This window comes from Falco cherrug, chromosome 14 (assembly GCF_023634085.1).
Source record: "Falco cherrug isolate bFalChe1 chromosome 14, bFalChe1.pri, whole genome shotgun sequence".
NCBI classification, from domain to species: domain Eukaryota; kingdom Metazoa; phylum Chordata; class Aves; order Falconiformes; family Falconidae; genus Falco; species Falco cherrug.
This window is the reverse complement of record NC_073710.1, coordinates 18,466,323-18,490,374: the sequence shown is the minus strand read 5'-3', so window position 1 is coordinate 18,490,374 and position 24,052 is coordinate 18,466,323. Positions and strand designations below refer to the sequence as shown.

The 24,052-nt window shown below is 38.3% G+C and overlaps 1 protein-coding gene across 2 annotated transcripts in view; it reads right to left on the bottom strand.

The window, feature by feature from the left end:
- The window catches only part of CDH13 (cadherin 13), a 508,729-nt gene that overhangs the window by 318,986 nt on the left and 165,691 nt on the right, over positions 1–24,052 (bottom strand). For both annotated transcript variants that reach the window (XM_005432359.3, XM_027803288.2), the window contains exon 3: positions 17,147–17,355. In XM_005432359.3, coding sequence (XP_005432416.1) covers positions 17,147–17,355 — 209 coding nt within the window. The remainder of the gene's footprint in view (positions 1–17,146; positions 17,356–24,052) is intronic.

Here is a 24,052-nt window from a genome sequence, read left to right as displayed (position 1 = left end):
CCTTTAAAAACAACAAAAGCTTTAAGTGAACACACTGCTCACATCAGGTATGGCTACAGTTCAAAAACATGAGGAGGTCTGCATTTGTACAAAAAAATTGCAGGGTTTTATAGGCTCATCTGAAGCTTATCTTGAATAATAGAAATTTCTTAAGCCTGTGAATTTAGAAGTCCTGAGAGATATTTAGTCTTGCAATACAAATAGAAACATGATAAAACCAATATTTTTATGCTATGTTGACAGTATTGTTTCCAGCTATAGCTGAAATGAAAGATGCGATTATATAATAGGTTTTCAAACCTCCTCAAGATTTAAGTAAAGTTAAAATCTTAAGCTTTTGAAACTTTAATCTTGAAATAAAGATGAATCTTTCTGGTATTTCACCTTTTTCTCACGATAGGAAAATATGAACAGTACTAAAATGACAAAAAACTGGATCCTGGATCAGACTTATCCCCGTGTATATCCAGTTGCAAGACTGGGATAATAGTACATAGAACAACTTTAACATCCTTTCCAATCTCTCATCCTGGCATCCTTGATGAACAATATTATTGCTGCTGGTGCTCTTAGTTTTGTTTTGAGTTCTGTTTGTTTTGGGGCAGTAGGGAGAAAAAAACTGTTTTCTTCTGGACATCTAGCTCCCTCCTCCTGAAAAATCAGAGCTCCCCCTAAAGTCAATAAACCAGTGCACCTTGACTTTGCCTGTCAGCATCAGCACCACAGGAGAGCAGAACAAGCTCCTAATACTGTGCAGGCATAACTTTGAAAACACATTTTAAAACTTTTTTTTATGCCACTTGCTGGTTGGCTGGATACCATTAGTGTATTCCTTAGAGAAAACAGTTTATTCCACTGCCAGAGCAACGCCTGGCCAGGCGTGCATATGGAATTCAGGACAGCATGCCACAACCATCTCCACCCTGTTCTTCTGAAATGAGAAATTATGATGTAAAGTATGAAACAGAGTGTTCTCTGCCTTTTAAGGTCACCACAGAAATTTACTTCACAAGCTAACTAATACATACAGCTTCTCATTCTTCCATCATTCTATTTCTGCATGGTCTTGTAACTAGTACAAACATTTGGAAAGCAAGTTTCATACCAAAAGTCCACAAGTGACTTTGGTGGCCAAATTCCCCAATCAGATTAAGTATCTGTATCACTGCTAGTAATGCAGAAAGTGTCTAGCCACAAGTTCCCAGGTGGTGGAGAATTACTTTCGAGTAAATCTACACCACAGAAGAGTATGTCTCTTCTATGGTCTCTTCACCCTCTACAAGCATAGCAAGTACTTCAGGACCGCACACGTTCTAGATTGGCACCTTTTAACATAGAGCTCAATTTTACCCGGCTTTACAGTTCACCCTTTCTGGAAGAAGCTTCAAGTTGTATGAACTAAAAAAACCCTACCCATAAGACTAGGAAAGAGTCCCAACGATTTTCAGCTTTTTCTGACACTGAACCAGATTTGACCAGATTATAAGTCCCAGCAGCAGGAGATACCAGCGAAAAGATCAATTGCATCAGATTCACCAATTTATCTGTGTTAAAAAACAGCAAAATCAAAATTGGAATAATATATACAAACAAGCACCCAAAACACAAGGGGCAATCTTCTTGGATGCCAGATATATTCATTGACAGTATATCAAGGCAAAAGATTTACAAAACAGTTTAGTTAAAAAAATCTGCTGAGAGGTAGTTCTACAGTTCTGTTCTTCACTACTATTGTCCAAAGCTATTAATTTATACAATAAGTTAATTTAAAAACAGGAGATATAATGCAGTATAGTTTTATGAATATTTACTAAACGTAGAGCCCTAGGGCTCAGGGCACTTTCATTTTAAGTAATTGTATTCCACTTGCAAATACTAAAGACTTAAATATACTGGGATAAATGAATTTAGACTTGCTAAAAGGTTTCTATAAATAGCACCCTATTATGTCACTTCTCCAGATAGTCTGCTTTGTTGACAGTTACTATAAGAACAGAGCATTCCAGTTTCCCTGTAGCAAACATGAAACAAGTCACCTAAGGAAAACCTTTCATAATTGGAACAAGGCAGGTACTAAACCTATCCCTTGGCTTATCTATGTATTTGTAGCTGGAGTTCATTAACTTGTCAGCACTGATTCCTTTTGAATAGGAAAGGGAAATGAAAAAATGACGTATAAATCAATATCAACTCTTAAGTCATGTTCTCATTTAGCACAATGTCAGATATGAAATACTGAGAATTAAAAATAAACTTTCTAATAGAAAAACATGTCTAGTAATGCCTTTAAAAAAAATAAATAAAATTACCACAGTGACTTAAGCTAGCTGTCCTACAATAGAAGTTACAGCATGTTATAAGTTAAAGAAAATCTATTAAACCCTATTTTTATTTTCAGGTATTTTTAAAAACTACATTAAGTTTAATAACTAGGAAAAGCATTTAATAATATATAATTCATGCTCATTAGTTGGCTCAAAATCTGTGTAGCACATCCACATATATCTAGAGAGAGAGAAAGATCTGCTAAAAGGACTTTCACATAACTCAGCATTAACCACAAGTCCATGTATTTTTTTTAAATAATTTTCATACATGTAAATGACACTGTTATTAGAAGGGACTACAAATCTGTCTTCATGGACATGTAAAATGGTGATAATGGGTGTCAAAATCCAGAGGAAATCTGTGGGAGATGAGCATAAGGTAAAGGCAAAGATCTGTTTCTACATCCTGATATACACTGAATTGCTTATTACCTTCCTAGAGAAAAACAAAGTCAGCAAGCTCCACCCGGTAAAGTGCAGGCCACATCAAGGTCTCCAAGATGCCCCTGCATGTGCCCCCTAGAGCTGAGCTCAGATGTAACCCATCAAGTAGATAGCTTGGGATAGGGTAAAATCGAACAACCAAGTGTAACAAATTTCAAAATTGTTAGGTCTCTGCCAGCAAAAGGTAAAAGCTCCCTATAACTTGGATCTGAATATCTTACCTTTAATATACTTATTGAGTATCTCCATTTTGTACACAATAATCTGAGGAAGAGACATATAAAGTGAATTATATAGAATATATAGTATGAAAGTCAGTATTATAACACTTTTTTCCAATTGCGCAGCCTCTGATACATCTGGAATTCTTTGGGCAGATGCTATCTTTTACTACATGTATGAACAAAGTCTCAAAAGCCACAATCTTTGTCAGCAGTTCCAGTAAAATGAAGGGGGAAATAATGCAAATGCAGAATGTTTTCTCTCTCTCCATTGATTGTCCTAAACACGCAGTCTTACACTGGAAACCAGTCTTATCTTCCTTATTGTCTACTCACAATTAATTTCCCTCACCTTATTTTTTCATTTTATAGTTTTAAAGACTCAGTCTTGATCAAGTCACTTATCTAATTCACAACTGTTCTGAAACACATTTTCAATTAATAAAATGATCTTAAATACAGCCTAATACACTGAGCACCAGCTAAAAGAAAAAGACACAGTAATTACTAGCAGTGGCAAGGAATTGGGAATGTAATTGAACAAAACCAAAATAACTTCTCCCCACAAACCCTTTAACTATTCTATAATTTCATACCACTAGAAGACACAGTAATTATGTCCCTCAAGTAAATCAACTATTTTTCTGTTTAGTAGACAAGCATTAAAGAAACTCTTTTTTTATACTTCTAATATATTTCCCATATTTTTCCTTTAATTGAATTAAATATGATATGTTAAAGCAGAAAACATTTCCATTTGGGATACAGATGATTGAACTTTTCCAGCAAATGTTAAATTCATTAAACATCATAGGACTGAACAGAATCTGCCTTATGGTATTTATAAATTTGAGTTATAATTTTTAAGTAATTATAGTCAACACATAAAATCTGGGATTAAAAGCCACTGAGTAAGTGTGAAACTTCTGAGATCCTCTAAAGAGCTATTTGATCAAAAAAACATTAATTTTTCAGGGATTCAGCTGAAAGCACAAGCAACATCAAAGATAACTGAAGAAATTTGTTTTTCTTTTCCTGTTTCACAGACACAAAATATAACTGGCATACTGTGACTGCCCATTAACATTATGCACACTTAGTATTATATATATCAACTTGATGCTAATAGTATCCAATAGAAAGGCCTATACCATATGATGGCACCACTAATACATTCAGTTTTCCTGGCAATTAAACAACATGGAAGCACTAACAATTAACATCAAGGTCACCCGCAAATAAATTTTGATTTGGACACTCCTCATAGCAGATTTATGAATAGATTCAAAGCTCATTAAAATAGGTGGAACGACTCCTGTTGACTTAATGGAGATTGCATTTGGTGTACTGCTCTCTTTTTCCTGTGACAGATTAATTACATGGTTTTGTGAATAATCACACCTAAAATCAACACTGTAACTTAAAGCTTCAAGCCGTACCTCACGTATATATGTTACTTTGTCAGCAATGAGTTCAAGCGAGCCATATCTTCTCCATTTTTACTTTCAATGTTTAAACTGAAGTTTTAACATCCCCTCCTCCTACCTCCACCTTAATTCTTGGCTTGCAGGTCATACAAAGCACAACAGACTTTTCTGACTTTAATGACAATATCACCCTCAAAAGGATGGTTGTTAGGAGTGGGGGGTCAGAGACCAAACCACGTGAGGACAACACAATACAGCAGCACAGAGAAAATAAATTTGTCTGCAGACGAAGTCAGAAAGTTACTTAACCTGCCCTACACAGCTACATAAGCGATAAGGACACACAGTTTGAACTATCCATAGTCCTTTTGACATAGGAAAATTCTTCCCCCTTTACCCCCTTTTAGAATTACCAAAAAGTACAGGAGGTGGGTAGAACTTTGCATCACTTTAAGTTGATCACATGGAAGAATTGACAAGATTTCCCTTGACCTGCTACTGAAACAATTCACCTCTGTGGAAAACCAGAAGAGAAGCAAACAAATAAAAATTCCTTAGTATCAAATTGCAGGCATTATTGAAACAGAGTGGACAGAACCACCAATTGTATCAATTTTATGGTTATGATTTCAGTTAAGTAGCAGGAACATGACTGTCAAAAAATTGACACATACTGTTTCTTTTTTTCATTAAAAAACCCAACATGTGCATGTTCCTACATTATATTTCTCAACACAAAACTACTACGCATGCATTAAAAAGAACATATTTTTTAAATCTCTCTTTCACAATATCCCACACCAATGTAATACTAGTAATGTTTCTATGAACATATTTGGAAATTAAATACATGTGAACAGTTCTAATGAACCTTTCAGTATGGTGGCTCAGTTTTGATATATTTAATAATAGTAAATGAATAAACCTATGACTGATAAGATAACTGTTGACTGAGCCAGTACCCAAACAAATAATGAAATCCCCATTTCCTAAATCAGGAATCCAGCCTACGTGCTTTTATTTCTAGCAGGCAATTCTGCTGCAAAGGGTAGTATTAATGCATGCCAAGTCAAATACAGAATACTAATGTAGTAAGTATCTTAATCTAAGGCATGACTTTATAGTTTGCAGCAATGAGAACAGAAGATCTAATCTGAGTATTCTTGTTGCCAGGTGCTGCCATGTTGGAGCACAATGACCAAGTACATCTGACAGAGGTTTTGTCTACCTAGTCTTTAAGCAGTCATGAATTTCGTATCAAACAGGAGTGGCTGACTTTTGATTTCAACTTCAGGGGAAAAAAAAAAGTCACAGGTATGCGAATATTCTTCCTGTCTAGAGCAGAAACTGCCAAGTGTAGTATTTGTCAGCCAATCAGGAATTTTTAATTTACTGGAATTCTTGTTGGCGAGTTCAACAATATCCAAATCAGAATTATATGCCTCATGAGAGCACTCAAGTGTCCTATTTCATGGGGGCTGATACGATATGCTACTTTATCACCACACTGTTGTGCTTGAAGGAGACCCTCTGCATTTTGATATAGCCTTTTAAATTATTAGCAGCGCAAACACGAACAGGTTTCTTAATAGCATTTCCTTTTTGGGGACATCAACAAAGTTGGGTGATATCAATGTGTACTAATGTCAGTGCATGCATAAAATCTTTAGCATCTCCTAGGATAGTCCAGTAGTTCACAGGATCATACCCTTGAAATCCCTATAACAAAAATTTCTGTATTAATATCTGATTATTTAAAGCTTGGTACAGTCTTCCAGATTTTAAAAAACTTGTACTGTCACCTTTCTTCCAAGTAATTATAGGACAAATCTTTATACAGCACAACAGTGTTCAATACTGTAAAAAAAAACGGCAAAGAGCAAAAAACCCCCCACAAACATTCAACATGTTAACAGGCAGCATCAAATGGGATCTAGGAGAATTAAAAAGAGATTGGATTTTTTTGAAATACTCATAGATTATTGCCTTTAAATCTGCAAAATGTATAAATCCTCATCTGATGTATAAATTTGGCATGCTTGTTCTAATAACTCTGAAAAGACATTGGGCATCATGAGGATATGAAAATGTTTGTGTTATTTATTATTAGCAAAGTCCTTAAAGCTCCAGAAAATCTTGTCATTCACACTCATGCAAGATACAAGCAACCTAAAGGCAAAGTTTACACACACACACAAGACTCCAAATTTCCATTTGTGAATACGTAAGTTATGTCACAATGTTCAAAATAAAAATAAATGAACACCCCCTGAAAAAAAAACCCTAAAAACCACCAAAAACAACAACAAAAACCCCCAAACCTACACAAAGAAACAAACTACCCAGTTCATGCGTACTGCCTTGACAAACTGTAGAACAGGGCACTTGGCCACGTAAAATATTCAGTTGTTCGCCATTGTGGCAAATGTACTTTAAATAAAGTAAAGCATTTAACCCATTTCTGATTGATGATGCAAAAAAGGGCACTTTTAAGCAGCAGAAGCTGCAGTATTGTATTAAGGTCATACAATTTAGTCCACCAGAAGGCCAGTACACCAAAAGCTAGATCCAGCTCTCATTTTAAAAAGATTATACTCTATTCCTTATCTTAAAAGCTGCATATACTAGATCCATGCTTCATTTATCTCAAAACCACCAGGTAATTCTGGAGGTAGAAAAGAAATGAAAGACAAATGATTTCAAAATAATTTCCTACTGAGTTCAAACAATATGCCAAATGGTTTAACAAGTATTGAACACCATCAACCACAAGGGTGTTTACTGACTTGCAGGTAAATTAAGGTGTATTTGTTCATGGTAGTTAGAACAGTTGCTGACTAGATGACTTTGTGCTGCTGGAACTTGAATAAAAGCAGTCACCAGAACAATTACTAAAAATATTTTAACAAATCTATTCCTACTCACCAGGAAACTTCTTGTTTACAGCTATGCACCAAAGTATAGTCATAGTGAGGTTGTTAAGAAACTAGAGGCTCTTCTTTCCTACTATTACATCTGTTTGCCCATAACCTTAAACAAGAATCTACCTTTTCCATAGTAATGAAGAACACTGAGGAATTGTAGCGGTACCAATAGTATTAGCAGCAGCCAATTATTGTACCTAACAGAGCTACTGGCTGGCTTAAATCAACCTGTTGCCCCTCCGCTCTCTTCCTGTGTAATCACTATCACTAAGTGCCTTCTTGGTAAGAGGGGAAGCTATTTTTAAGATAGATCAACTGCTTAATACAAAGGTTATTTAGTTTGATTTGGTGGTGAAATATGAAGTGAGGAGCTGGGTGATTAATAACTCCAAGATGATTGTAAATATTAACAGAGTTGTTTATTATGGAGATACCAAATTATATTAAGATTTAACTCTGTCATTCTTCAACTTGCCAAGTTATTCTAGGTACTTAAGAAAGCTAGCTGTAAAATAAGATACAAAGGAATACTCTTGAAAGCAACAGAATTGCATCAAGTAAGGAATTTTAGGTCCACAAGGAGCCATCTGTCCTTGTAGTAGCAGAATCAATTCTTGTGGGAGGACAAATGTAGATTTTTATCCTGTGATGCTCCATTAAATGCTTAAGATGTGTGCTGAGATAGGTGTTACTATAATAACCATAATAAATGCTCCTTCAGGTTTGTGAAAACCAGCATGGAACTATTGGGGCAATCATTAAGGATGATTCTTGATGTCTCTGATAAAGAGAAATGACTAAACCCTTACTCAGGGAATCATCTCTTCATGTGAATAATTTCTCCTATTATGGCTTTCTCAAATCCACCCTGTTTCTGGAAGCTGATGGAAAAGCTTGTAGTGGGAAAATACCAGAACATTTTGCATCTGACACAAAAAAGAACACTGAGTTTCATTTTGGACAGAACTCTGTCCTCCTCTTGGAATTGTGTCTGTTCCTTAATAAATCTGAGGTATCGCTGGTGAAACTGGACTAGTTCTCATATACTGACTGCATCATTCCTGCATGTCAGATGAGAGAAAAACTGTGGAAGGAAATGGACAATTTTTCTTCTGCACCAGAAGTCTCACAGGTTCTTCTGGTTTCTGTAACATCTCTTGTTCATTAAGGATTTGAGGACATTAAGGATGTCATGGCGATTTTAATATTGTATAGAAATGACCACGTCTTTTCCCAAACCTCTTGCTTAAAAATTAATCTTCCTATCCTGATGTGGAAAAGTCTTATAAACAATAAAGATATCTGTGCAAATAGCTCTTTTTACAGATGTATGTATACAGACATGCACGCATAAATATTCTTTCTCTGTACTTAATAGTTACACTTTAAGGGTCTTACAGGATGAAAGCTGCTTTATAAATGAAAGATATTACGTATCCTAAGAGACATCTACTTATCCTTTATGATCTTGCTTAATGTTCTACTAAATCATGCTTAGCCTGTTGCTTTCCCACTTACGTCCTCATTTACTACAATGAATTTAAAATTTAAACCTTTTCCAAATGGCTCCTGTAAATGTTCCCCACATTTCTGGCACAAATTGCCACACAACTCCATCAGTCTCTGGAGACTAACACATAGGATTGGCATAGTCTTCTGTATGTCAGAATACTTTCAGGATGAACGCAGACAATAACAACTTGGAAAAAAATTACATGTCAATGCATGACGGTTTATCACTCATCCACAAAATTTAGTAGATTTTTTTTTTAAATGGGTAAAGGACAGTTAGCATCCTAGATCATAAAAAGAAACTAATTAAATTCAAAATGTCTTCACACAAATTATCTACCGTTCAAACTCTTCTAAAAATGTTTTAGGGGCAAGAGGCAAGTAGGTATTTTCTTGGCACCCTGTGCCAGTGTGAATTTTAGTCCAGTTAAGAGACTTCATCAATCTTTGAATCATCTCTCCCACTGAGATTTATGGAAGCTTTGCCATTAAGTCTTATGGATGAAGGATAAGACCTAAGTGTGTTTCAAAAGAAAATAGAATAAAATTGTTGCATTCCAGAATCGCATTTGGTGCGGAGCTTCCACAAAGACCTTTGGTTTACACCAGAAGCACACCAAGCAATAGTGAAAACGTCCTGTGGACAATACTTGTTACTGCAGGGAAAAATAACAAATCTAAATGTAGTTCAGGGCTGAAAGGAATTATGATTTTAGCAGTTTTCAAATAAAATGCAGTCATTTAGAATATCTTTGTCTGTCTTTTTTCATTAGTCTGTTAACAATTTGGAATAATTAACAAGGTTTGCATTTGTTTCAAAGATCATCTCATTTCACCTTTAAATCCCTGTTAAACATATTCTATACTTGTCTTAGCTCTGCTTGCTACTGAAAAGCACAAAGTCCCTTTTCCTGGATAAATGCATCCCTAGCTCACATAAAATCTGAATGTAGATTACTCATAGAGAAAGGCACTGAACATTCACAGAAGCTAACACCTTCTTGTTTCACAGTCAATTATTCATGTTTCCAGTCTATAAGACCATTTTTCTCTCCTTAAATAACCAAGTACTTCTCATTTACATGCTGAAGTTGTGCACTGAAGGAAATAGAAGGAAAGCTAGCCCACATGTTTGATCCAAGCATTTATATGTACAGTGAATAAACTTACAAGACACACTTTGCCCAAATAAGGAACATTAAATTAATGAAAATCACCAGTGGCTCGTGTTCTTTATAGTATTTACTCTGGTATTCAACACAATATGTAATTGTTGCTATGGTAACTGCCACATCTCTTGGCACCATAATAATTCTCAGATAAATGGATCTTTGTCAGAGCAAACTCCAAAGCCAGTGTATATGAAACCTGCATTTCTTTGGTGGTGGGAATCTGCAGAGTGAAGCTGGAAGTATAAATTCAGTCCAGGCCTGAGGGAAAGCATAAGTCCGTCAATAGAGGTGAGGTTCTGCTGCAGAGCCAAGTAAAAGCGAGAGCGTGGCTATGTATGAAAAATCCTAACCGCTGCGCACTGCCATGGGGCTTGCAGGGTCACTCAAGAAGAGCCCAGCAAACAGTTACGGGACTCACGCCGGTACGGCACTGTCAGACAGAACTCCAGCTTTGTGGGTTTGATCTAAAGTCTGCTAGAATCTGATTATTTCAGCAGGTTCTCGATCAGACTGAAGGATAAAAAGGGACAGTAGGTGACTGGAATTTCTATGGAAAATAGCTTATTTCAGTAGTTAAGGAGGTTTCTTATATAAAAGGAGCTCTTTGTTGTTTCCTCAACAGCAAGTGGCCTGCAAAGAGGATTTTTATAAAAATATAGTCAAAAAGGCAGCTAAATGATACTACAGAATGACCCATTGATGAGAACAAGCTCTTGCTTTCATAGACATTAATTAAGATGTATTCTGTGAAACCTGCAATGTAGCATTGCAGACTTAAAAAAAAAAAAGAACGCTTCCTCTCTCTGGTGATTAAAGCAGGGAAAAGTCATTTACCAAAATACCATCAACACACAAATATTAAATTCTAAAATCACTTATACCTCAGCTTTTTATGCATGAATTCCAAGTCAACAGGCACTTGCAGTGTGATAAACTGAAGTATAAGTAGTAATAACAAGTTAATAATTTAATAGCTAGTAGGAGAATGTTACCATGTTAAGCTTTCTGCCAAACTGAACGCAAAAGTGAGAACATGATTTTTCTTTTCTTTTCTCTTTAAGAAAACCTACCTTTATATGCCAGAAGGACACCATCATAGCCAAAGGCAAAATATCTCCACAGTTTTTCTGAAAATGCTATTCTATATGCTGTTTTGATCAGTACAACCCTCATAAGTGTATCATAGATATCAGTGTATCCCAGTGACTTACTCTATTTTGTGCCTTAAAATGAAATGAAAAAAACGGTATTTTATTTATGCAGTGCATTACTTTTTGCAGCAACTGCTATATGCAAAATCTAATAATATTAATCTATTCTAGCCTGTTTATCAATATCTCATGAGAGTCCATATTCATGCTTTTTGCACAGTCATTTTCAGCCTTCTTGGAACTCTATTCTAACCTAAAAAACCCACACTAATATACATTAATGGGAACAATTCCTTGCTGTATGAGAGAGGCTCATTCTTGATCTTATTTTCCAAATAAATTATTGAACTGCCAGATGACTAAACTGAGCTATTCACTTCCTTGCATGAATGTTTTTTGTATGAGAAGATCCTGATTCATAATAAGATTATTGATCCTTCATCATCTGTTCGAAGACAGAAAGCCATACAGGTAGGATTTTAGGCTCTAGGCACTTTTTTATCTCATATCAATAAAATTTGCAATCTCTACTCTGCAGGGCTAAAGCAGAGAGTAAGACACAAACAAGAAATGCTAATGTTTAAATCCAAGGAGCTTAGTTTCATTATTTCAGTTTGATACTTTAGAAAACAGGCACAGGCATAAAGCAACTTGCATGAACATGTACATCCAGGCAGTGACTTAGTAAGAAATAGAATTCAGGTCTGCAAGGCAGCTGGGGAATTTTTCAGCGAGGCTGCCTCTCCTGTCCCTGCTATATAAACATAGGAGGGTACTGATGCTGGGAAAAGCAATGGTTTAACAAAGGCAAAAGTAGAAGCAGAATACCTGACTAGCCCCTAGCTGTTACAAAGTGGACTGGATAGAGTAGCAGGACGAAAGCAACTTCATTCCCTTCAATCTGAGCTGGAGATTATTTTAAACTTTCTTTGTCCACAACATGCTGTTTCAGGGTGTGCTTGTCCCTCTTATCTCTTCTTTTCTTTCTCCTATTCTTTTTCCATCTAGTGCCTGAAAAGTGTCCTGAGGGTTTGACAGTTTCTATTTAATCATTTTATCCTTCTGTATGGAAGACCGCTGAGCACCATACAGTGAAGTTACTACCAGCCTGGAATTTCTGAATATCTGCCTGCCCTCTTACCTGCTTTAGTGCCAGACTCTTGATATCTCACTCCCCCCATCCTTCATCCTGTTTCTGTGATGCAATAACAAATAAAAGTTCTAAATAACTCCCTTTGCTAGGTGGGGGGAAAGGTTTGCATTTTGCCAACACACTGAAAAAAGCAGAGAAAGTTTCCCAAGGTTTTCCATTTAGGTCCCAGTGTATTAAGGGTATATTCATTAAAATCAGTGTTAGATTACAAAGGGGGAGGATAAGCAGACAACCATTTTATTTAGCTTTAAAGAATGCTGTTCAATGCCCAGCTTGCTGCCTTTTGCAACTCACAATTTGTTATGAGACTCTACAAAAGATTGGCTATACTTGCCACCTTTCACAAAACCAGACTGTCTAAATAAATAAATAAATAGATCCACTATTTCTTGTCAAATGCTCAAATGTGATCAAATTTCTAACTTTTTTCCATAAAATTACCTACTATTTCCTTAAAACAAAGCAGGGGCAAAGCATTGGGTAAGACATAAGCTAAAAAAAAAAATAAAATATTGCCACTTATTGGCTCAGTCAGTTTGTTCCCAGCTAGGGTTTGCAAATGATTTATTTTTCCATTATGGATTCAAACCTTCGCAAATCGATTAATTATTCAGAATGAACCCAAAGTTCATTTTGGGGTCCTGGGTGAATCAAAACATTTCCATGTCTTTTTTTAATGTCACCAAGAACTTAAGTCCTGACTGTGTAAAAGGTTATTAAGCAAACATCAGGCAAAGCAGAGCACAAGCACAGATGTTCATGCCTCACCAGCCCTACCCCATGGTGAATGCAAGGGAACGTCATTTCTTTTACTGAGCACTCCGACTGCCTGAGGGTGCAAATGTGTACACACCCGGAACTATTAAAAATGACACAATATAACGTTACACCTTCCATAGGCCCTTGGCAACCCTTCTGTACACTCATTCTACATCTCTCTCAAAAGTGACAGGTTGTTGGGGTTTTTTTGTGAATACTCCCCTCTGTCAAGAGAGACAGAAACCAATATATCTAGCCAAAACCATCAGAGGAAAGGGGCAGTAACAACAGGTTGTAGAAAGAAATCTCACTGTAATCTGACATACAGATTTTTGCTCTCAACAACATGTATGCATATCTGTAGGTACAGATATTTTGCAGAAACATTCAGACATCTGGAAAAGTAGCAGTGCTATATGTACTCTTCTGACACTAGACCCTGCAAAAGGTTCTGTGATCAGAAAGCAATAGCGAAGTTGGCTGATGGTGTTGAGGAACCATCTACTCATATTGTTGTCATGGCCACCTTTTAATAGAAAGGTGGTTTTGATCTGAGACGCAGGGTCTGCAGATCTAATATATATGCACTTAAGACTCAAAAAGCAGAGTTAAATAGTAAGCGGTATTCTAGCAGCCACTGACTATACTATGGCCATGAAGTTAACCATGTAGGAGTGATCAGTAAGGCCAGCTGGAATATTCCCACATCTTCAGCAGTAAAGAACCACACCCCTCCACCACAGGAATACCAAAAGCTTTTCTGCACATGCCAGATTACACCTCTAAATATTTTCAGTATTTGTCTAAAGTATGGTTGGTTGCAATCAGAAAGTTTTATGAATTATACTATCTCTTCCTAGGCTCTGAACTGCCAGTCAGCACATTAGAGATCATTGTTGTCAGTCATTTCCAAACACATTGGGAATCTGCAATTAGAAACATTAACAATGGGATTTCACAGATGTAGGTTACATGCTTTCAGAAAAGAAACAGCAGTTGCTGGCAGTGGGGAAATACTTAAGAACTACTTATCCCCTAATTAAACAAGGTACTGTACTCTAAGTACTGAATGCTAAGCAGTGCTCTAGCATGTGCTCATCTTAACCCTACAGAATTATGCTGAATTACTAAGGATCCATCTGAGCATTTTGTAGCCAAGATTCCTTGCATAAACAGATGGAGCAGTTCTGCTGTTTCCATGCTGACACATTTAGACTGCAAAAGTACAGGATTAAGTTCAAATTTATCATAAAATCACTTTAGATAGGACGCTAAAATCTTTATATCCTTCTCAAGTATGACAGAGTGACAAGAGTGTCTGCGTTGTGTTTAAAATAGGCAAACAATAACTGAAACAGTTGTTTAAAAAAAAAAATACGTAACAGCTACAGAGTGCTGGCTGAGGCCAGAGTAGGACAGCCAGCCCTAAAGATCTTTATATTCCCTTGAAGAAGGGCATGATCCTCATCGTGTAACTCCCAGTGGCACTGCACACACCAAGACTCCCCATACTAAAGTGTAATCTACTTATGAGCTGAATATCAAAATCCATATAGAAGTTATGAATGCAGGTAGAGATGATGCTGTAATATTGTTTTGAGGAGTCATCTATGAGGGAAGACGGGCAAGTGGCAGAATGTGCCATATTTAGACTGGGTTTCTTTCTCTGAATCAACACAAAGTGATTGGAAGAGAATTCAGAAGCGGGGGCAAATCAGACTTGGCTTTTGAATGTAGTCTGGTGATAGATTTCAACACTAAGCATTAATTAATATCTCTGGAACACTTTGAGGGGATACTACTCAGAACCCAAGCAGGACATAAAAAGAAAAGGTCACTGGCAAAGCTATGTTATAGTCTTGTGCAAATACACACCTGTTAGTCCTTACTACAAGACAAGATTTCCCCTAGATTGTAACTTCTATAGAATAGCTCCCCTCAAAGACATTGAAGGGCTGCTTCTAGAAGAAAACCACAATAAAACAGAATGATTCTCAGAGAATCAGATCTTCAGACCAATCCCCTGAAGTTTAACTTCAGACAACCTGTCAGAGATGTCTCAAACTCCTATGTGGTTTCAGTAACTTCTATCTGGAGATGAAAATTCCCATTTTGAAACTGTTCCTAAGATTTCAAAACCTGGAGCGAAAACAAAATTTGAACATTCTTGTGAATGCATCAGAAGGAGAATGCATTACTAGTCTGAGACACAGGACAGCCGAATGCCCAACTCCAGCAAGTGCAGCTTTCCTACACTGAATTTGGCACTGCGTGGTCCTAAATCCACAGCTCCACCATGTAAAAGACTCTCTGAAGTATGACTTTGCTAAAATTTAACTTTGTGAGGAAACAGCGTATTTAAATACAATTCAATTCTATTTCAGTGTTCTGATCAGCTCTCTGCAGTTACACATTCTGGTATTTTCCTGCTAGCAATCTATATTCACGTCACATTCTGCTTAAAGTGCAGATCAAAACATTTCCTCAGCCATGGACAGGGGTTTGTTCAACCTTTCCCCTAAAGCTAACTTTTTTAAATGGAAGACTTAAGTTATACTAAGCTATTATTGGATATATGAGAATGCTGGCAGCTGAAAGCCTAAATTCCAAAATAAGACAACAGATCAGTCATTTTTGTCATGGTTTCTTTATACTTCCTTGAAATTATAGCTCTGTGAAGGTAGCAGGCTTAACAGTTTAATAAGCCACTGCCTTGCCTGCCTCTCACCTAAATGCCATGACACAGAAGCAAAGGCTATCTCACATTTCCTTTTGTTACACTTTCATGGGTGTGAAGTAAACAATTCTATCAATTAGTGAAGCACTTTTCCCCCCATAGTAAGGGGTTAGTATTACACTGAAATTCAGAAGCGGAAAAGAAGGGACACATTCAGTGAACAGGGTGGAACAAAAAATACTAGTGCATAGAGACAAAGTTTAAATATCTGTTGCTATTTGTGTGCAGGTGTTTATAGTTAACACATAACAAAATCAGATAAGCAGACCTACATGAAAATTTAAATTCCACAACATAGACTTAGTTCTCAGACACTTAAGACTTTGAGTGAACATGAAGATTCTGTAAATTCTAAATTACACAATTAGACAGTGTTTTTCCATTTTCAGTTGTGGCCAAACTGTGGTTATCTGTTATAATGTACATCAGAAGAACCAGCCAATTTTGACACTTGAGTTCTTTCATTTGAATCACTTCTTTATGAATGTTTAGCATTTACACCTGATGATGCAATACATCTTTCAAAAGATGGCAAATTTCTATTTTAAGTTAAACTAAGGGCTAAAATGTTACAGCAATATCTAGACTGAAGACAGATTCTAATCTCTGCTTACAGATTAAAACAGCCTACAGTCCTAGATGGCACATGTAAATATATAGCCAGCCGTGTGCCCAGGTGGCTGAGGCCAATAGCCTCCTGGCTTGTATCAGGAACAGGGTGGCCAGCAGGCCCAGGGCAGTGACTGTCCCCCTGTGCTTGGCACTGGTGAGGCTTCACCTCAAACACTGGGTTCAGGTTTGGGTCCCTCACTTCAGGAGGGACGTAGAGGGGCTGAAGTGTGTCCAGAGAGAAGCAACAAAGTTGGTAAAGGGTCTGGAGCACAAGTCTTATGAGAGGTGGCTGAGGGAACTGGGGGTGTTCAGTCTGGAGAAAAGGAGGCCCAGGGGGGACATAATCACTCTCTATAGCTACCTGCAAGGAGGCTGTAGGCAGGTGGGTGTTGGTCTCTTCTCCCAAGTAACAGGAGAAGAGGAAATGCCTTCAAGTTGCACGAGGAGAGGCTTAGATTTGATGTTAGGAAAACTTCCTTCACTGAAAGGGTTGTCCGGCTTTGGAACAGGCTGCCCAGGGAAGCGGCTAAGTCACTGTCCCTGGAGGTATTTAAAAGACCTATAGATGTGGCGCTTAGGGACACGGTTTATTGGTGGACTTGGTAGTGCTAGGTTAACGGTGGGACTTGCCAGTCTCAAACACCTTTTCCAACTTAAAAGATTCTATCCCCTTGGCACTTTCTTCTAATCTTTTATATTTATCTTACCTTTAATGCACCATGTTTTTCATTTGCTCCAACAATCAAAATTTCTGCCATATCCTCAGCATGCTCAGACCGCGCGTGGACAAACAAGGCTCTGCCAGCTTCTGATACATTCTTTAGTGCAACTAAAGACCCGTCACGTTCCACCTTAAAGTCTGGGTTAGAAACTTCGAAGTTCAATTTGTTATTCCCCTTGCAGTCATCAAATTCCACTAGGGGAGGGAAAGAAAAAAAAAGAAAAAACACAATTATAAGTATATACTTCGGAACATAGACTTCAAACATCTTTATGTTATTGGCTTGTCTACAGATCTCAGGAAGAAATGTCTCCCAATCTAAGGGGAAAACATTTCAAAGAAGCTTTATATTTGTGTTACTATAATTCATAGGCAAATGTTATGAATATGCGCTTTCAGAAGGATGAAGAGATTTTGACCATGCTAATTGGGGAGGAAGGAGGTAAACAAAACACTCTGGACATGAACATTTTGTGATCACTCAAATCAAATGCACAGAATGCACACCTAGTTCTACAAATCGGGCAGTAGAGTCCTTATTAACTTCTTCATCATAACCCAGGATCTCTAAAGGCTCTTCTGCTGGCAAAACGGTTTCAGATATACAGTAAATCCTTATGCTTGGAAGCGGTTGTTTACAGAATATTCAACCTCAGTCTACTGCAAAAGTGTTACTTAACAGAAAAACCAAACTATAACATTTCTTACGAACTACCAGGATTGTGATATATTGCATGAGCCGTACTGTTTGTATAGCTAAGGATTGAGAACTTTTAATTACAACCACAGCTGCCAACAATACTGTTTCACTTTACGTGAAAGATGTAAAATATTTAGGAATGCTGACATAAAGAGGAAAATGTCTCTCAAGTACAAAGTTTTGAGACTTTGCCTCAAGTTTTTCTTCTCCAGCTGCAGTAGATTTCACTTTGCACAAAATATTTGAGAAAATATTAGTGATGTAACTACCAGCTAATATGATTAAGAGGCCTTCACCACAAACTTGTAATTGCTAAGTAAATTTTTCAGGTTTTGACATCTCAGAACAATATATTTGCATGAGAATGGCTTTCTTTTTTTTAGACAATACGTTCTATACTCCCCATCTACTCCTTGAGTTACAGTCAGTGTAGACTTTTGACTTACCTGTATGTTATCACTATTTTGTTTTTACACTTCATTTCTATTGAATCTTTAAAAACTGCATTACACATTCAGAAAGGAATACAGACAGGGATACAAACTACAGAAGATCAAAGACAATGGGGTTTTACTGCAAATAAAGCACTCTGAATAATTGTTTAAATTAATTGTATAGACTTCCTGTATTGGATCGTTGTTTTTAAAGGAAAAAAAATAATCCCAGATTCTCTCACCGTCTGGCCAATACCTAAGCTTTTCCTGACTATTTAATCTCTATAACTGGTCTTGAAGCACAGACAGAATCTCATAGCAGATGGCCACATTTCACCAAAATTCCATCAGATTTTGCAACTACTTCCAGACTTGAAGAAAGGGCTGCCAGAGGACCTCATGGAGATCCTTCCTCCCTGGACATTCACTGGGACTGAATCACAAAAACCACAACAGGGAAAAAGAACTGTTGCTGGTTCCAGAACTTCAATACAACCTCATTTTATGATGAATATTGATGAGACATGTTAAATTAAGAATTGGCCAAAAGCAAAAACCTCAAATGCTCAAACTTCAGAATAAGAAACAGAACACAAGACATGGGACACTATTTGCCAAATTGACAGTGGTCGCTTGACCTTGGGGTGCACCCAGCCACCCACCCAGCCGCTCTCTCACTCCCCCACCTCATCAAGACCAGGGGAGAAAACACGATGAAAAATATCGTGGGTCAAGATAAAGACAGGGAGATCGCTTGCCAATTACCGTCACGTGCCAAACAGAATTGACTTGGAGAAAATTAATTAATCACCAATTAAAATAGATTCGGAGGGTGAGAAAAAGACAAAATTAAACCCAAGCCTTCCCTCCCCGTGCTTTTGCCCAGGCCCAGCTTCACTCCTTCATGCCCAGCTCCTCTGCCTCCCCTCCGGGAGCGGGGGCCTGGGGAAGGGGGGTCACAGCCGGTACCTAATGGCTCCTCTGCGGCTCCTCCTCCTCACACTTCTCCCCCGCGTGAGTCCCCTCCACAGGCTGCAGCTCCCCTCGGGACATACCCACCTGCTCCTGCGCGGGGTCCTCCCAGAGCCGCGGGGATCCCGCTCCGGCGCATGGAGCCCTTCCTCCCGCTCCCCCTCCGCCCCGGGTTCACGCTGCTCGCTCCCGCTCACACCTTTCCCCTCACGCCTCACGCCCAGGCCGCGCTTTGCCCCGTCCTCACCAGCAGCGCTAATGAGCTCAGGTGCGCCCTCTGGTGAGGCAGCTGCAGAACCAGCTGGAACCGCCTAGAACCTGCTGGAACCTGCTGGAACTGGCGCTGTCCAGCTCGCAGCTGCCCCGCCTCTCCTCACAGAGCCCTGAGCCCCACCCAGCCCGCACACTGACAAAGCCATTAGGAACCTGAAGTGGGATTTTAAAAGAACAAAGTTGTGATTCTGTGAATTTGTGCAGGAGTTTCCTCTGAGAGGAGTCCGAGCTCTATATTAGCCAGTCTCTTGCACAAAAACTAACCCAGCACCTGAAGGATCTGCTTCTGCAGAACTTTTAGGCTTGCTTACACATTTTTAACTAAAAGCTGCTCCCATTTCCTCTGCTTTACTTGAGGGCAAGAAAACTATCCTTGGAGTCACAGTGGGATAACAAACCAGACTTTCATCAGCTCATTTGCCATTTCATTGAATTTTGCTGAAAGCAAGAGGGATTATAAATAAAAAAGAAACAAAAAGCTCTCTCCCCTCAGATACTCCGATCCCTCCAGACAAACCTATCTCAGTCTGTCATGCCGCAGACCCCTGCTTGCAAAGTCTTACCCTACAGTGGAAGCAGGGAGAAAAAACACAGAATTTGGGAGCAGTAGCAGGTTAGAACAATTTCACAGTGCTCAGACTGTGCTGCCCGTGCTGCTCTCCATGACCAGGAACCCTTGCAGAAAGGGTCTTGTGCTCACAGTGGGGTTTTGACAGAAGGCTGTCAGTCAGCAAGACCTTCCTGGTGTAAAACCACCCACTGCAATTTACGTTGGTGACATGACAGGCATTTTAAGAGATTCACTGCAATCTCCTAAAGCTATCAACCCACAAAAAAAAAGAAAAACGTTCTCCTGTCACCACAAATGTGGGAAGTTGAAACTGTCTATTCTAATCAGCGTATAGATTATAGCCTTGATGAATTATGAATTATGAGTAGATTAACTTATTCTTTTGCTCCCATGGAAAAAAAACAACCAACCACCCAAAAAAAACCCAAAAAACAAAAAGCCTCCACCCAAACAACAATGAAACAAAAAAGCCTCCACCCAAACAACAATGAAACAAGGTCCTAAGAAGGTACCTTGTTATAGTGAATAAATATGTGCTTCTCATAGTCAAAAACTTTTGGTGATCTGCAGTCTTACAACTGGAAAATTTGGCATCACTCTCTGAGAAATTAATTATGTCAGGAGTAAAAAGTAAAAAAATATATTTAAAGTCTAAAAAACCTATGATAAAGTAGTTACTCAAATATAAACATCATAGTTCAGAACTACAGCATCACCCAGCAAAACACTACGGGTCACATTCAAGAATACGCCACACTGTGTCATGCTTCAAAAAGAGGGGAGAAGCTAGCTGGGAGTGTACTTCTGCCACCTTGCTCCTCGGCATTCACAAAGCTTGAGGTTCCTGCATTGCTGCCATCTGCACGCATTGCAGAAATTCAAAGACTGCATGCAGATTCAACACATGGAACCAGGAGAAATATTTGGATCTATATTCTATGCTTCCTTGGAGTTATGAATTTGACACTTCTAGACCTTTTATGTTTTTCTCATTTATTGACCTTGCTTTATGAAACCCTGCAACTTTTTCCAATAAAGGCAGAAGGAGAGTTGTTTAAAAGTGGGAAACTGTTTTCTTACCATATCTCATCCAAAAGCACTGATGCTTTCAATTCCCAATTCTACCACAGAAACAAGAGTATTTGACAAGGTTAATAGCAAGGAGAGGGAAAGAAAATGGGAAGGCGCTGAGAAGTACTGATATGTAGGAGAGAATTAGAAGTGAGTGGAAGTAGGTGAAGTGATCATAAGGATAGAGGACATTGAAGATTATTTGGATCAAGGGCCAACAGAGATGGAACTGAAGCCAGTTGTTAAAGAGAGTGGAGGGGAACTGTAGCCTTAGATAAAATCCGTACCCTGAAGTCAGGGGCAAATATACGTTATTAGAATGACGTCGTCTCCTGGACTGGGATGACCAGGGAACATTGCATGAGATTGCACTGCATTCCCAGTCATTGTCATGATGTCACCCACTGGGACCATTTGCTTCCTTAAATTCAGATGGCTTCTGTCAAATGATACCAAAAAAATTACAATACTTGAGCTGCTTGCACCAGGCTCCAGTAGCAGCTACATAGCCTAAGGACCTGGCCCTGGCACTGACCAAACTTTCCCACACTGCCAGGCACTCAGGAGAGACCTGAAGAGTTTCAGCTTACTCAGGTTTCCCACCTGTGGCACTACACCTCTTAAACCAACCTACACATTTCCTATGCTCTAAAAAAGCATAGCCTAATAAATATAGGACAAATAGAATTTTTATTTCTTATGCTCAAGTGAGGAAAACTTGTTTTGTACACAAAGCCTGTGTACAAATCTCAGTGTAAAAGAGTGATTAATTACTCCTCATGTCCTCCAAGTACTAACTAGTATAACAAGAAGCTAGAGAGGGCTTTGTGGGTATCAGTTGTGGGAAGGTTCAGACAGATATTGAAGAAATCTTTCCAGCTAACCATTAAAAGAGGGTGCTGAGGACATGCTGAATACCTACGATTGCAGGGTTTTAACACTAGGTTAATGGAATGCCAACTTAATCCAAAGCTCACTCAAGACTGGTCTCAGTACCTGATCCTGCTTTAAATCAAGAGGATGGACTAGGTGGCACCTTTAAGTCTTTTCTACACGTAAAGGTTCTAGATTCAATTAATGTCCCTGTCCTTTCAGGTCTATATTAGGCCTATATATGTGGGGTTCATTCAAGAAAAGAAAAACTACAAAAATGCAGTTAATTAATCACTGTGCTTTACTACACAGCTTATTCATCTAGCTGAGCCCTGGACACTGAACTCTCTTCCGAGGACTGAAGGAAATTTGAGCATGGGACTGAGAAGTTCTGAGTACAGGATGAACAAGCACATGCAGGAAAACAGAAAACAGCTCAGACAGTTCCACTGAGAAGCTAAATAATCAAAAGTACCAGGTTTCAAGAAGGTATGGATGTCTTTTTTTTCAGAAATAAAACATTCCATTACAAAGAGTTCTTCCAAGATTTTTTTTCAGATTAGTGTTTAAACAATCCCCAAGGCACCAACAAATCAAAAATAGTTACCAAAATGCATGTCACTTGGATGGATAGTGCATGCTCTAAGGAGCCTGCCAAGATTCATGGAGAAAAGAGACCAAACCATCTGGCAGTCTGCCTGAAATGAAAAGGTGGTCTCCCCATACACAACACTTTGCTGCTTGGCAACCGTGATGACGTATGATCCTTATGATGTATGATGATGTTTATAATGTTTATGCATTTGTCAGACAGATTAGCTGTGAGGAAAGCCGTGAGGTGAATAAATAATATTATTCATACGACCCAGCTGCATTATAACAGAGTGGATAAATAGCAGCCCGGTGAGAGTGGCCACACACACTAAAAGCTCCCATATCCTACCGCACACTCACCTTGTGTTATAGCCTAAGGAGTCTAACTACTTACAAGCTTACAAAGCTCTTCAGAGCAAAGACCACTTGTTCCCTCCGTGTTGGTACGGCACTTGCAACAAAATGATTCATGTTTGGTGTTCAAGGTGCTAGAGCAGTGCAAAAAATTAATAACAGCAACTGTTCAGCTGTAGCCCTAAACTAAAATTTTGTAATGCTACACCAGACGTGACCAGTGATAGTATCTCGTTGTCATGAACTCAATAGGTAATTAAAACAATGATCTAATATTTATTTACATGAAGGTGGAGTTCCTCATTTACGGATGCATATGTGACTCTCTTGATGTTCCTAGTCATGCTCCAGCTGCCAAATGAACATCTTTATTGTGCTTAATATGCCACATGGTATGAGACAGGCTCCAAAACTCCACACAAGCAAAATGAAAACACTGCCAAGCATCTCTCAGTGAAAAAAAACAACGTGCGTGTCACTCATCACCCTCTGTTCATTTCTCAGCCTCCTATATTAGACTTTTACTCCTTTCTGTAAGAAAGCTCATTCACATATGAATTGTGCATAATATTTTTGTGCATCAAGCAATATTCATTATTAGTAATATCTGCATGCATGTCAAGGCTTTAATCGCTGACTTTGGGCTTGTTATTATCAAGGGACCTGTTGTAAAAAGGAGTTTTGTGCAAAATCCCAAGTCCATTACTGTAATGATGGGAAACTGAAGTTGTAATCGGAAATACTACTACCCTTTATAATCTCAGCAATAAATCTCAAGTTCCTGGGATTCATAATTTTAGTGCATCCCATTCTCACTGTTACAATATACATATGTGAGGGTTCGACACAACTGTGAGGTTTATGATCATGAGCCACAGATGTTTTAAAGAGTATCATTTTAAAACATTGGAAGGTTAGCAGTTAGATTTCTTGTAAACTATATGAAAGGAAAACAAGCTGAAACAGATTTCTTAAATTCAAAAGCATATATTAGACTGATATAGCCCTCTATCAAAGTAATTTTTTTCCCCAATTTTAATGCTCAGAAGT